This window comes from Lycium barbarum, chromosome 6 (genome assembly GCF_019175385.1).
Source record: "Lycium barbarum isolate Lr01 chromosome 6, ASM1917538v2, whole genome shotgun sequence".
In the NCBI taxonomy this organism is placed as follows: Eukaryota; Viridiplantae; Streptophyta; class Magnoliopsida; order Solanales; family Solanaceae; genus Lycium; species Lycium barbarum.
The window spans coordinates 2,123,208-2,137,913 of record NC_083342.1 but is presented as its reverse complement, the minus strand read 5'-3'; the positions used below and the strand labels follow the sequence as shown (position 1 = coordinate 2,137,913).

General features: G+C 34.5%; 2 protein-coding genes across 9 annotated transcripts; one reads left to right on the top strand and one right to left on the bottom strand.

The window, feature by feature from the left end:
- The first annotated feature begins 3,895 nt into the window (after positions 1-3,895).
- LOC132600433 (beta-galactosidase 8) lies at positions 3,896-13,553 on the top strand. 8 transcript variants are annotated; one of them, XR_009567200.1, is made up of 21 exons: positions 4,116-4,356; positions 4,852-5,173; positions 5,262-5,357; positions 6,306-6,418; positions 6,539-6,605; positions 6,695-6,787; positions 6,896-7,045; positions 7,192-7,280; positions 7,409-7,514; positions 7,625-7,712; positions 7,813-7,931; positions 8,189-8,350; positions 8,817-9,013; positions 9,146-9,255; positions 9,414-9,523; positions 9,697-9,810; positions 9,963-10,064; positions 10,344-10,555; positions 10,646-10,982; positions 11,270-11,435; positions 13,219-13,553. XR_009567200.1 is itself a non-coding variant. In XM_060313603.1 (20 exons), exons 2-20 carry the CDS (start codon positions 4,976-4,978, stop codon positions 11,375-11,377), a joined length of 2,571 nt encoding a protein of 856 aa, XP_060169586.1. In that variant the 5' UTR covers positions 3,896-4,044; positions 4,852-4,975; the 3' UTR covers positions 11,378-11,565. The 8 variants fall into 8 exon arrangements, 6 of the variants coding, with proteins under 6 accessions (XP_060169586.1, XP_060169585.1, XP_060169587.1 ...); XR_009567199.1 differs by having other exon boundaries at positions 13,151-13,553; XM_060313603.1 differs by lacking the exons at positions 4,116-4,356; positions 13,219-13,553 and adding an exon at positions 3,896-4,044 and having other exon boundaries at positions 11,270-11,565.
- On the bottom strand, positions 11,832-13,391 carry LOC132600298 (uncharacterized). The gene is made up of 2 exons (XM_060313366.1): positions 13,082-13,391; positions 11,832-12,731 (listed from the first exon to the last, which is right to left on the bottom strand). The coding sequence occupies exons 1-2, from the start codon at positions 13,389-13,391 to the stop codon at positions 12,013-12,015; spliced, it is 1,029 nt and encodes a 342-aa protein (XP_060169349.1). The 3' UTR covers positions 11,832-12,012.
- Positions 13,554-14,706: the final 1,153 nt, after the last annotated feature.

Sequence of the window (14,706 nt, the reverse complement as noted above, 5' to 3'; positions counted from 1 at the left end):
ATACATTTAGTTACGACTATACCCCATAGAGAGTGTATGTGCATGATTCTCATAGTATAAATGGTGTAAATGTTCGATTTTTAAATATAAGGGGTGTATCTCGAATTAATTTTTATTGCATGAGTATTTAAATAATTAACCCTCAATTATATTAGAAAATTGTTTACTTTTGTCAGTGATAAAAATATCATAGGCTCGATTGTTTTTAGAGTTAGCTAAACAAACACTAACTAAGAAAAGGGAGCACCAAGTCGATGAACAAGAGGTTAAAAAATTTGTTAAAAAATATAATTATCAAAAAATAAGAGAATAAATATTTTTTATAAGAATAAGTACTTTCATAGATATATATATTTTAGAAATGGGAACTTTTGCATAGTAATGAATGGATACACTAAATTACATAGCGCACTAAAATAGTGCGTTATGTAATTTAGTTTTTTTTAAAAAAAAGAAAATCCGGGTAACGAATTTTAACGGGGGACGTTAACTCACTTTTATATAACGCATAAAAAAGCTGTGTTAAAAGTATTTTCGTATCACTTTTTTTCTTAAGGTATTTTGGTTCATTTCTTCTTTTTTTTGGGTCATTTAGGTTCCAGACTCGTTTTTCCCTTTCCCCATTTCCCTCCTCTAAATAGTAAAAATAAAATAAAGAAAAAAGTCTGCCTAGGATGCAAAATTAAAGCTATTAGGGTCAAAGTGTACTAATTTAGGGAGCAAAGTGCAATAGAAGGTAGGTAAAAGTGGATCAAGGCGAAAAATTATTTCATTTTTTAATTAGAGGTTTTGAGTTCGAATATTAAAAATATTTTTGATACAGAGCAATTTACCCTCAAAATAAATTTTTCTGACGTAAATACAAATTAGTCAACCCTTAAAAGAATTACTAGGATGAAAAAGAAAACGAGTCTAAAGTGGGTATAGTAGGTAAAGGTGGAACAAGTGTGCTATGTGTGTTTAATGTGTCCCTACCAATTTATCAAATGTTGGAACAAATGAATTTTAATTTATTTATCCACCGACAATTTTGGGTGCTATTCACCGTTACCATGTTTAGGTATTTTTTTAAAATTTTATACTCAGGTTGATACATAGTCAAAAAGCACTAATAAAGTAATCAACCTTAACCAAATAATAATATGCACCATATCTGATATGCTTACACTTTTACACCTTTTATTAAAAAGCCGAATCTAGGGATTCTTCCTTAATAAAACCTCTCAATGATTTTTCACAAAAAGAAAAAGGTAAAAACGGGTCTTGGGATTACTTGAGTAAGAATTTGTCTACCACTTTTTTCATTTTCCCCTTCGATTCTGTAAATAGTACATTTAACAATCTTTCTGTTCTATGAATGCACAATTAAAACTTGAGTAATATTTTTTAACAAAAGAACCGACGTCCTTTATTTATTGTAATTTTTCCACCGGTCCCCAGACTCCACTTGTGAGATTACACTAAATATGTTATTGTTGTTGTTGTAATTTTCCCACCAGCACTGGTATTGTTCTGGAACTTGATTAATCTGGATTCACCCTAAAAAAAAATGGAGTAAAATATTGCTTATCAAAGCGACTCAATTATCAGGTTTAATGGCGAAACTTTTAATAAGATGAAGGTATTTATCATTCCACCACTAATGGCGAATGCAGAATTTTTATCGGAGTTCAATAGTGTGTTAATTGATGTTATATTGTTACTGAAAAATTATTAATTTTATTTAATTCACAAATTGTGTTATGTCATTTCTGAGACTATTTTGTACAACCTGAAATGTCAACAACAAAAAAAATTATGTTAATTTACATTTAATGTGAAGTTCGTTAGTGGAGAAAGGTATGTCTACTCCATTTTTTTAAACTAATACCAATAAAGATGTTTTTGTGTTTGCTCGTGGCTAATGGTAAAAATATATTTTTTCCAAAAAAGAAAGCATAATTATTTTATTTCCAATACTTCAAAAGCATTTGGGCCATTTTAAAAAAATAATAATAAGAATTACTAATATCGTATTTATAGAAATTAACGTCGTAAAATCACTTGAAAATGGCAAGACACCTCGCTAATGGTGTGACATAGAACTCATCTTATCTTATCACTAATGGTAAAGTTTCATCATCATGTTCACAAGAGTGTCTGCAAAACGGAAACTGACAGCAACAGAAATGGCAGACACTACACCATACTTAAGGTATGACACCATGCTCAATTGCTCATTCACCTGACATGGCAATAGGCAAATTTGAAGGATTTATTTTAACAATATTTCGTGTCATTCTTAATTAGAAATTTCAAATTTAAATTTCAAAAAATGAGGAATTTTCTATACAAACGTTTCTTCTTTAAATTATAATAAATTTTACTACTTGACATGAATCTGATCCAATGAATATTAGATACTGGATGAATTAGATGAACCTTTGGTTTTATAAAACCTCTAATATGCTTTGTACGATGAAATAGTTTTTCTTAGATTCTATATGGAGTATGTATTAAAAAATTTAATAAATATTTATAAAATATTTAATTTTAAACTCATAACTGTATATTAACTAAAGGTCACGATAAAAAGTCGTAATTTTCAAAAGTTGGATCCGTTGTTACGGGGGTGTGTCTTAAAAATTATACCGCATATAGTAGCTTAAAATTATTTATATATAATTTTTAAGACACACCCTCACGTGGAGGATATGGAAGCTTGCCTCCGGATTCCTGTGTAATTAAAAAGTACCACCAAAACTCAAAGATAATTTCTACAGAGTAGTGATTTGACCGATTTTGTCGTATGGAGCAGAGTATATCGGCTATTCAAGAACTCTCATATTAGAAGCTGCAAATAGCATAAATGAGGATGCTGAGATGTATATGTGAGCATACTAGGAGACATAAATTAGAAATGAAGATATCCAAGACAAGGTGAAGTGACCCTCGTGGTGGACAAGATCAGAGAAGCGAGACTGAGATTATTTGGGCATGTAAAGAGGAGACGCGTAGATGTCCCGTAAGGAGGTATGAGACGTTAGATATAGTGGGCTATGAGGAGAGGTAGAGATAGAACGAAGAAGTATTAATGGGGAGATGTGACTAGACAAGACATGGCGTAACTTCAGCTTACCGAGGACATGATCTTAGATAGGAAAGTATGGAGGTAGCGGATTAGGGTAGAAAGTTAGTAGGTAGTTGAATGTTTGTCTCGCTTTCCAGTAGGATTAGGCTTGGTGGTAGTCTAAACACCGTGTATGTCATAGTATTAGCCTTAGCATGTAGTTTCTTGCTTTTGATATCTATTAGTAGTATCTTTTTATCTTGTTTCGATTATCACACTTTAATTTGCCTTGAGCCGAGGGTCATTTGGAAACAACCTCTCTACCTCCACGATGTAGGGATAACATACGCGTACACTCTATCTTTACCAGACTTCACTTGTGAGATTACACTGTATTTTATTGTTGTTATATTAGTATATAACAAATATTGAATTTTTTTAACTTTTTTCATAATATATTTTTTTATATTTTGAATCTTGACTGATCTACCTACCCCATAAATGTCAGACTCCATTCTGAATTCTCGCCTCTCATTGAACATTACAAAAAACAAAATAAAAAAAATACTCCTATTGACTACTCCTTCTGTCAGCAACTCAGCACTATCAGCGGTGACATAATTTCCACTTTCATGCAAAACATTTCAAGAATATTACTACTACTAATCTAGTACTTATTAGTATATTTTAATACTCTCTAAATAATACCCAGAAATCTAAACGGCAAAAATGTCTGCTTGCTTTAGTGTTTCGAGCCGACAATACTAAAATACTCTTAATTTATTTTTTTCCAAAAAAATCTTAAAAAATAAATAAAGTCTTATCACTTTATCCTAATAATAATGCATTTGCATTGAAACAATTGATGTATATATAAGCTCATCACTCTGTACTAAATGCTAACTGCAAAAGCCGTCCATTTACAGATAAATGATGAACAACACGACGATTAATAACGTCATCATTATCACATTTCTTTAACGTTATATTAACAGGTGTTACATTTTGATAATTTCCTTTAAGCAAACCACTACAGTTCTAATGTTACCTTAAAAGTGCGTTTTTTTTTTTTTCCTTTTTTAATCTTTCTGTTTGTCTGTAAGAACAGAATTTAGATTAAAGCTTAGTCTCAAGCAACCTTAAAAGCTGCCAAAACAACAAACAAAAACCAAAAACACTGCTTCTAAGAAACAACTTTGGATACTCACATTGTTTAGTATAAATAATTTGTGGGGTGTAATTGAGTTGATCGGAAAATCAAGAATCTGATCGGAAAAACAAGAATTTGGCCGGAAAAATGATGATGGGTATGAAAGGAATAAATGGGTGTTATCATTTATCAGATTTTATTGCATTGTTAGTATAAATAATAGTAGTAGTAATTTTTTTGAGTTGATCAGAAAATCAAGAATCTCATCTGAAAAACAAGAATTTGGCCGCAAAAATGATGATGGGTGTGTAAGGAAGAAGTGTATGTTATTATTTATCAGATTTTATTGCATTTTTAGCATAAATAATAGTAGTAGTAATTTTTATTAGTTGATCGGAAAATCAAGAATCAAGAATTTGGCCGGAAAAATGATGATTGGTGTGTAAGGAAGAAGTGTGTGTTATTGTTTATCAGATTTTATTGCATTGTTAGTATAAATAATAGTAGTAGTAGTAATTTGTATGAGTTGATCAGGTGATAATTAGTACAAATATCTATATTTCGCGTCACTTTCCTTCTATTTCTTAGTCCTTTAATAACATCTTTGTGTTTGTTGTATTCGAGCTTATGTTGTTGTGTTTGTGATGTTTAGCTTCAACGAGAAAGAATGAATGAATTCCAAGCATTTTGGTGAAGTTTTGGAAGAATTGCACGCCAGAAAAGAGACAGAAAAAAATCAAGAATCTGATCGGAAAATCAAGAATTTGGCCTGAAAAATGATGATGGGTATGAAAGGAAGAAATGGGTGTTATTATTTATCAGTAATGTTAGTGTATGGAGTGTTTTTTTTGCATTGTTTGGTGATGACGTCATTTGCCGGAAATGTGACGTATGATCACCGGGCATTAGTCATCGACGGCAAACGTAGAGTATTAATCTCTGGTTCAATACATTATCCACGAAGTACACCTGATGTAAGCCTTTTTCTACATTTTTTTCACTTAATTTTTTTTTTTTAATTTTGTTTTTAATTTTTATTTATTGTTTGTGTTAATAATGCAGATGTGGCCAGACCTTATACAGAAATCAAAAGATGGAGGTTTGGATGTAATAGAGACATATGTTTTCTGGAACATACATGAACCTGTTAGAAATAAGGTAATTTTCAGCTCTGTTGTTGTCGCTATTCTTTGCTTCAGTAAGGAAAGTTCCTATCTTTAGTAGATATGTTGATCGGATTTTCCAAAAATGTTGTCGTTTCTGTGTTGGATACTCAAAAGATGCACGATTTTTGGAGGATCGGCATTTTTAAGAGTCTGAGCAACATAGATTTTTACTGTTTCGAGTTTCACTTGATTGAACATTTTTACCTATGTTACTATTCTTTGCTTCAGTATGGAAAGTTCCTATTTTTACCTCTGTTGTTCTTACTTTCTAAAATTGATGTCCCACCCGTGTTGGATTCTAAAAAATTGCACGACTTTTGAAGGATTCGACACACACTGGTGGCATTTTTGAGGAGTCGGAGCAACGTAAATTTTTACTGTTTCGAGTTCCAAGAACTTGATTGAACTAATAAAGTAGTGAGTTGTTTTCTTTTCTTTTTAGTAAATTTAGAAAATTTGAACTAGACAAAATTGATTGGATAACTTGAGCATTCGTTCGGCTGAACCAGTACTTTTGGTTCAACTCTTATATTTGTGTTAACAAATTCTTTTAATATCTACAAATTATTAATTTAGAATCCAATAACTCAAAAGGACTAAAAATTCCAAACCCATAAGTTTCAAATTCTGGCTGTGTCTGCGAGTGTTGTCGCTATTCTTTGCTTCAGTTATGGACCAAGAAGAAAAGAATGTAAAGTTCCTATTTTTAGTACTGTTTCTGAGTGCCAAGAACTTGATTGAACAAATAAAGTAATAAGCTGTTTCCCCTCAGTTTTCTTTCTTTCTAATAAATTTAGAAATTTTGAGCTAGGAAAATTGATTGGCGAACTTGAGTATTCCCATTTTTAGTATAAGGGATGTGTAGCCTAAAGTTTTTCCATTTAAATAAAGAAGAAAACGATGAAAAATGGAAGAACTGATGTGATGAACACATTTGCAGTATGATTTTGAAGGAAGGAACGATTTGATTAATTTTGTGAAGTTGGTGGGAAAAGCTGGCTTATATGCTCATATCCGGATTGGGCCTTATGTTTGTGCAGAATGGAACTATGGGTAACTACTCTTTTTTGCTATTTTTCAAATCAATGGACCTGCATTTTTTGTAATTTATGGATTTTGCTTTTTTATTTTTCTTTACTGATGATCAATGCTTTTTGATCTATTTTGAGGCAGTGGGTTTCCTCTTTGGTTGCATTTCATTCCCGGGATTGAATTTCGAACGGACAATGAACCATTCAAGGTAATTTTCCCTTTATGCTAGTAATAATTAGTTTTCCTTGGATACTGGTTTTGCTGAGTTCATTAACATATGAAGGCGTCCTGTTGCAGGCAGAAATGAAGCGATTCACAGCCAAAATTGTTGACATGATCAAGCAAGAAAATCTTTATGCATCCCAGGGCGGGCCGGTTATCTTGTCTCAGGTTAGCTTCTCATAGTAATTTACTACACTTCGGAGTACTGAGAAACGAGACGATATTAGTTGCTCCTTATATTGTTTGACTACTAAAGATGCTTTGTCAACTAAGCAGATAGAAAATGAATATGGAAATGGTGGTATTGAGTCTAGTTATGGTCCCCGTGCCAAACCTTACGTCAACTGGGCCGCATCAATGGCGACATCTTTGGATACCGGAGTCCCATGGGTTATGTGTCAGCAACCAGATGCCCCCCCTCCCATTGTGAGTTTCACGTATTTCACCTTGTATTTAATTGATAGTAAAAAGAAAGTTGAGAACCTGTATAGACTACCCAAATATTCTGACTAATTTTGTACAGATTGCCACTAAGGTATATTAACTTTCTGTGTGTGCTGTGATAATGACAGATAAACACTTGCAATGGATTTTATTGTGACCAATTCAAGACAAACTCTGATAAAACACCTAAGATGTGGACTGAAAATTGGACTGGATGGTAAGGCATTTGGGTCTTAGTTCTTTAATATACAGGTCAAAATATGGTGCTAATTTAAAATTATCTCAAATTTCTCTTACAGAGAATTGCTCTTACATTTCCGCCTTTTTGAATTGTTTGGAACATAGGTTTCTTTCTTTTGGTGGTGCTGTCCCTTACAGACCTGTGGAAGACATTGCTTTTGCTGTGGCTCGATTTTTCCAGCGAGGTGGAACCTTTCAGAACTATTACATGGTATTATATGAGCTTCTAACCTTCTTGATTTATAGCTCCGTTCCTGCAGTTGACAGCTGACAGCTGACAGCTGACTAAGTCTTTAAATGATATTTACTGCCTTTGAACAGTACCACGGGGGAACTAACTTTGGCCGAACCACTGGTGGACCCTTTATTGCAACTAGCTATGACTATGATGCTCCTTTAGATGAGTATGGTATGTTCAAGTGTATTGTGCATCACCTTATATCACAATGTCGAACTATTCCATTCTGTGATTCTGAAACATAACTTCAAATTTCCCTTGAGAAATGCAGGGCTTATAAGACAACCAAAGTGGGGTCACTTGAAAGATCTCCATAAAGCCATAAAGCTTTGTGAGGCTGCAATGGTGGCAACTGATCCCACCATCACTTCTCTGGGCTCTAATACAGAGGTATATTTACAACTGTTTATTCAACTTATTGCCGCCAAATAATTCTAAACACCGATTGTCTACGCATGCCATACTCTTGCACCATCTTTTGTCTCCTTTTTGTTTTACCTTCTTCTCCTTCTTTGTTAAATTTAGATATATTTCGCTTAAAAACAACCCATATAAAGAAAAGAATGAGTTGTACATATACTGATATAACATTACTTTTTTTGAGGAGAGCTTCACGTTATATTTTACAAGTTCTTTTCTTCTTTCAGGCCAGTGTTTATAAAACTGGATCACAGTGTGCTGCATTTCTCGCCAATTTTGGTACGCAGTCTGATGCATCCGTGAGCTTTAACGGAAATTCATATCATTTGCCTCCTTGGTCCGTGAGCATCTTACCTGACTGCAAGAATGTGGCTCTTAATACTGCAAAGGTTTGGCTCATAATCTTGCCTAGCTTGAATCATAGCTATGGTTCATTAATTTTCTTTTCATTGTAACAAGATATATCATTAAGGAATTAGAGAGTTTTCCCTCCTGGAAAGCTTTGTCCTGCATCTTGAATTAAATGAAATATTCATTTCTATTTACAGTTTATAAAAAATTGATTTATGAAGGAAGTCAACATTAAGTAGGAAAAGAAAAGGCAGAACGGCCTTGATCATTTTTCAAATAATCAAAGTGTCCTCTGTAAATCTGTAACTCATATGCTACTAATGGGACCTAGTCAATTTTTCAGTGAGAAGGAGAAAAATGATAGCCATTTGTCATACAAACCTCCTTGTTAACAAAGGAATTAGAGTTAGAGAATTACCTTTTTGTTTTCTCTTCTAAGATGAGAGATAAGATCCAAATTTCTACGGCAGCTCTAGCTGATAGTTTTACATTTCTCGTTGACAGATTAACTCCGTATCAACCATCTCAAAGTTTGTTACTCACTCTTCGGAAGCTGATGCTTCTGGTGGATCGCTATCAGGTTGGACTTCGATTAATGAGCCTGCAGGTATCTCAAGTGATAACGCGTTGACAAAAACGGGGTTGATGGAGCAGATAAATACTACAGCTGATAAAAGTGATTATCTCTGGTACTCTCTGAGGTAAAAACAGGAAATACTACAGCTAATTAATCAGCAGCATTTGTGAAAATAACCAGTGTTCTTTGTTGGCACACATGATTGTTATCTGCTCTGAAGTTCACTTTTCTGAAATCAATTCTAATCATTTTCCAGTGTCAATGTGAAAAATGATGAGCCTTTCCTTCAAGATGGATCTGAAACAGCACTTCATGTGGAATCACTTGGCCATGTTCTTCATACTTTCGTTAATGGAAAGCTATCAGGTAACGGAAATGAATGATGTTTGATTCATCCTTGTTGTAACTATTGTTAGTGGAATAGGCACTATATATAATTTTACTGCCCTTAATGTCAGTTTTACAGTGACAAGTTGTTCTTACAATGCTTTAACATTTTGCATAAACTTTGTGATTGCTTGTAGGAAGTGGAAAAGGCAACAGTGGAAATTCTAAAGTTTCAATTGAAATTCCTGTCACCCTAGTGCCTGGAAAAAACAAAATCGACCTGTTGAGTGTGACTGTGGGACTTCAGGTTTGATTTTTTGTTTATCCGATCCGTTCTAGTGGAAGATTTGTTATCTGCCTCATATTCTCTGCTATTTAGTCCATGATTATTAATTTTTAGTAATATCTATTAAGAACTTCACATTGTTATAACTTTCATTTTAGAAGCATGACCTAATACACACCTGATATTGACTCCAGAACTACGGAGCATTCTTTGATCTGAAGGGAGCAGGGATTACCGGCCCAGTGCAATTGAAAGGTTTCAAAAATGGTTCTACTATTGATCTTTCATCGAAGCAGTGGACATATCAGGTTAACTTTCTCAATACCTTAAGATAGGTCCATAGGATTTCTTTCCATTATTAGATCTTCATTTCCTTCCATATTTTCGACAAATCTCTGGTAGCATAAAGTTGAAGGATAATCACATTGACTTTGCCTATCATGTGTACTTTGTTGGTCAGGTTGGATTGAAAGGAGAAGAATCGGGCTTATCTAATGGAGGTTCTTCACTTTGGAAGTCACAATCCGCATTGCCTACAAACCAACCATTAATATGGTATAAGGTAATGTTTTCTTTTACGTGTGTCAAATTTATGCAATTTAAGGATAAATGTGAACATTTTCTACTTAGGCACATCAGTTATGTAACCTTGTTAGTAAAAGAACTAGAGATTCTTTTCATGACAAGTTTGTCCAGTAGGTTAGCAATATGCCTCTTTCTGGGCTGGTGTATCATATTCTTTGTTTGTTCATGTACTTGTGCCTGTAAATATCCTAAGTAAGGTAACAATTGTCTAAATCTTTCAGTTAGCGACAACTAAACAACTTTTGTTCTCATTTAGGCAAATTTTGATGCCCCTGCTGGTGATACCCCTCTTTCGATGGATTTTACCGGGATGGGTAAGGGTGAGGCTTGGGTGAATGGGCAAAGCATTGGTCGATTTTGGCCTACCTATTCTGCACCAAATGGCGGTTGTACTGGCTCCTGCAATTATAGAGGATCCTACAATTCTAACAAATGTCTCAAAAATTGTGGAAAACCATCCCAGCTGCTGTAAGCTTTAGTATATCTCACATGTTTAAGTCAAATGTTTGCAGAGGGTATCTGGTGGAATGTTATATCAATCCTATATAAACTTTGCAGATACCACGTTCCTCGTTCATGGCTGAAATCCAGTGGAAATGTCCTAGTGTTGTTTGAGGAAATGGGCGGGAATCCTACAAAGCTGTCTTTTGCAACAAGAGAGATACAAAGCGTATGCTCACGGGTTTCGGAGGCTCATCCACTTCCTATTGACATGTGGGATTTGGAAGACGATGCACGAAAGAAAGCAGGGCCTACTCTGTCTCTTGAATGTCCTCATCCTGATAAAGTCATTTCTTCAATCAAATTTGCAAGCTTTGGCACTCCCCAAGGAACATGTGGAAGCTTTAGCCATGGTCGATGCCGGAGCAACCATGCTCTTTCAGTTGTAAAGAAGGTTAGATCCAGTTCTATAAATTAAACTAGTCCCCCCCTCCACCCAAAAAAGAAAAAGAGAAATTGACATAAGTAGTCGCCCACCAAGATAATAGCCAGCAAATGTATATTTTTTATATTAACATGTAATATACATAAAATATACATTTTTGATACAATATAGTGTATAGTAGTTTGTATAATTGGGTAGTAAATGTAATTATTTTTGTCCTACCAACCAAATGGGTAACTTGCCCAAAAAAAACAGTGAAATGCTTCTCTTACCAAATTTTAATTCAATCTTTGCAGGCTTGCATTGGATCAAAAAGGTGCAATCTTGGAGTTTCAATAAATGTATTTGGTGACCCATGTATAGGAGTCACAAAAAGTTTAGCTGTAGAAGCTTCCTGTACATGATGCCTCGCGGAACTATTGGACCGAGAAGGCACATCCCTAAGTGTAGAACTGGTAGAAGGTAAGATAAACTATTATAAATTACAGCTTCAGTAAGTTAGAGCTTATACATCTCGGGGAGGAAGAACACTATGGCTTCTCTCACCAATTTGATGAGATTATAATAAAAAAGATTCAACACTTTTGGCTTCTCTCACCGACTTGATGATACCATCAAACCTCTTTATTACAACGTCGTTTGTTCGGATACTTTTTGGCTACTATAGCAAAATGCTATTGTAGAGAACATATAATATTTCATAACATGAAAAATAGGTTCCAAAAAAAAAAGTTGATCGTTATAGTGAAATGTTGTTATAGAGGTCTGACTGCATTATGATTAATGCCTTGATAATTATTCTGGGTCTTAACAAGATAAACTCATGCATGGATGTTTCCATCAAGCAAAGTAAAAGCCATATTCATAGAGAAAATTTCTGCGTGATTTCCGCCTTCTTTATTCACATAATGAATCTCATATCAAAATACAATCAGATTTGTAGCAATATCTTAGTCAACACACAATAGGAAGACTATTAACTTAACAAAGGCCAGTATTACACTTATTGGTGATTTGGTTAATATCATTATCAAGATCATCAAGCTGAGGCAACACTTGAGGGTCTTTGGAACCTGCATTTCTTGCAGATAGCTGAATGGAGTGATGGTGTTTGATATTTATCTTCCCCACCCATGATTGGCATCGGCACCCCTCTCTTGACTGGACTAACATAGCCTGGCTGGTAAGTCTTGCCAAGAATTCCTTCGACATCTTTGGATAGGCTGAAAAACTTAAACTGTGTCTCTAAGTGAGCAAAAGCATCAGCTGATGGTAGTTGATAATTGTGAACCTTGTTTTCTTTCTCTCCTATGGGTACTACCTTCACATCCAATTGCAACAGTCCAGAAACCGTGAGCCTCACACTGTTAAAATCATCCGTCCTTTCAACCACAACCGATCTCTCAGCAGTGTTAACTCTCCATTCTGCATCTCCATCTGTTGGGACGTTAATCGTCTCACCATTCCACTGCACAATAAGTGCATCAATCTTTTCATCCCAGTGTGAAACTTTCTTTGCTCCTAGGACCAATGTATGGGTGTCGAACATGACTGACAATGTTTGAACCCATGTGTAGTCGCGCTTCCTTCCCTTTGGTCGTGTACCTATTAGATGTGCGTTGATGTGGAGGTTGTCATCTGAGACGATGGCAAAGTCGGTTTCCTTTGCTCCGTGGAAGTAGAACATCACCCCGTCACCACCCACAAATCTGGGATCGTAGCATAGAGCACCATAACCATCACATCTAGCTCGTCTCCCTGTCAAAGATTAAGAGGGTCATCAAGAAAACAGTGTCATTTAACAGTATCAAGTTTGTTCTACAGTATACTTTTGTCGTTTCATATGTTCATTTCAATTGAGGGTGTAAACTGATAGGCTACGTTGCTCAGACTCTTAAAAATGTTATTGGGTGCATGTCAGAGCACTATTTTCTGAGGATCCAACACAGGTGCGATGACATTTTGGAGAGTTTGAGCAACATAGCTGATAAGGAAAAAATCTTTATGTCAGTTATTATATATAACTTATATCCGTTTCGATACTTTTTAAGCTAGTGTCTCTTGCAAAACTAGAAGATGTAGTAAAACAGAATAAGCATAATGCTTACACTTGCAAGTTGCTTCACACTTGCTGTTGCAATCAACATAGCATCCCTTCTGCTTCTTGTTCTTTACAGGCTTCCTCTGAGGACACTCTGTTGGACATGTGAGTGTTTTGTAGTAACAAGCTCCCGGCATGGTGCAGAAAGCCCGTTCTTGGCCCGTACTTGGCAATGGGTCCAACACAACGTAACCGGGATCTTCAGTGACTGCATTAACCTCCTTGCCACTGCCTACGGGTGGACCGGCAATGGTGACTTGTGAAAAAATGGATAAGAGGAGCAGAGCTACTATTTGGCACAACATTCTCCTATCCATCTTTACTATTACTCAAGCTAAAACTGTTATTGAAATTTGTTTCTGTTTTTTTTGTTGTTGATATCTTTGGAATGAAATGTTAACTGATGGATGGAAGAGGAGTTGACGGGGTTGATATTTATATGTGTGGAAATTAGAGTTGAGACTTAGACTTCGGCTTAATTCATGGGTTTGTAGCTTCTTGCACATGATGAAACAACTAATGTTGCACAATATGCAATGTGCTATCAGTTTGACCAAATGAAGATAATATCGACATAAAATTTCGCATAACTAGTTAACATGTATGATTTGTATACATAAAATTCTGCATTACTAATATAATCTGTATAAATATAACTAATTGTACAAGGTATGGTTATTGCCTATTGGCATAATATTTTGCATGCCTAATACAACGTTTGGTTTCGTGGATATTAGTACCTGTATAACTAATAACAACATAACATATTCAGGAATTCAAATATTATTTTGGGTTAATATCACCTTTAGTCACTCGGTTATTGGTGCATTTTCATTTTAGTCCTTGTGACATCTAGTTAAGCACATTTAACCTTCAATTATTTGAGACGTGCTCTACTGAACCCTTTGCTTATGAATTTCACAAATTTTCAGATTTGTTAATCGTTCTATTGCTTAGTTACCTATGTGTTATATTAAAATTGTATTGTTTTTTCTAGGATAATATACTTCTAAAATAGCCAAACAATAACAATAACATACGTCTTACATAAAGGGATCAAAAGCATAATTTTTAGTTGATTGAAGGTTAAATATGATCAGTCATATATCACAAGACGAAAACCAGAATTTATCAACAATTGATGGTCAAGAGGCCCTATTCTTCTTATTATTTTATAAGGGATATAATGAATAAGAATACGTGCATTAGCTATATCTAGATAACATTTTCTTAAGATAAAAATGTCCTTACATTAAGCAACCTCTAAATAACAATAGTCATATTATGTACAGTTTTATGCTGAAAACCAAAGGCTGCATTATTGTATTTTTACACTGTAGGTCAAATGTTGTACATTAATTATGCAGAGATTAATTATGTTGCAAATCAAACATTGTTTTAGCTGTGAAATCATGTGCTGGATTACTTTTTTCTTATACAATCAATCAAAGAGTTAATTTCCTAGATAGTCGCCCAAGTTTGGGCAATTGTCTACAAATATCACTTTTGTTTCTTTTGAGACAACAAAATCACTCAACTATCTCTATATTCCTCAAACACTAAGTACCTCAAAACCCTCCTTCTCTACTAATTGGCATCCCATATATTAAATCTCATTTTTTAAAATTACAA

Excerpts from the sequence above, each read along its gene's own strand:
- LOC132600298 (XM_060313366.1), bottom strand. The coding sequence starts at position 13,391 with ATGGATAGGAGAATGTTGTGCCAAATAGTAGCTCTGCTCCTCTTATCC. Across the intron at positions 12,732-13,081 it reads GTGTGAAGCAACTTGCAAGT|GGAGACGAGCTAGATGTGAT; the intron begins GTAAGCATTATG and ends AATCTTTGACAG.
- LOC132600433 (XM_060313603.1), top strand. The coding sequence starts at position 4,976 with ATGATGATGGGTATGAAAGGAAGAAATGGGTGTTATTATTTATCAGTA. Across the intron at positions 8,351-8,816 it reads TGGCTCTTAATACTGCAAAG|ATTAACTCCGTATCAACCAT; the intron begins GTTTGGCTCATA and ends TCTCGTTGACAG. Across the intron at positions 9,524-9,696 it reads GTGTGACTGTGGGACTTCAG|AACTACGGAGCATTCTTTGA; the intron begins GTTTGATTTTTT and ends TATTGACTCCAG.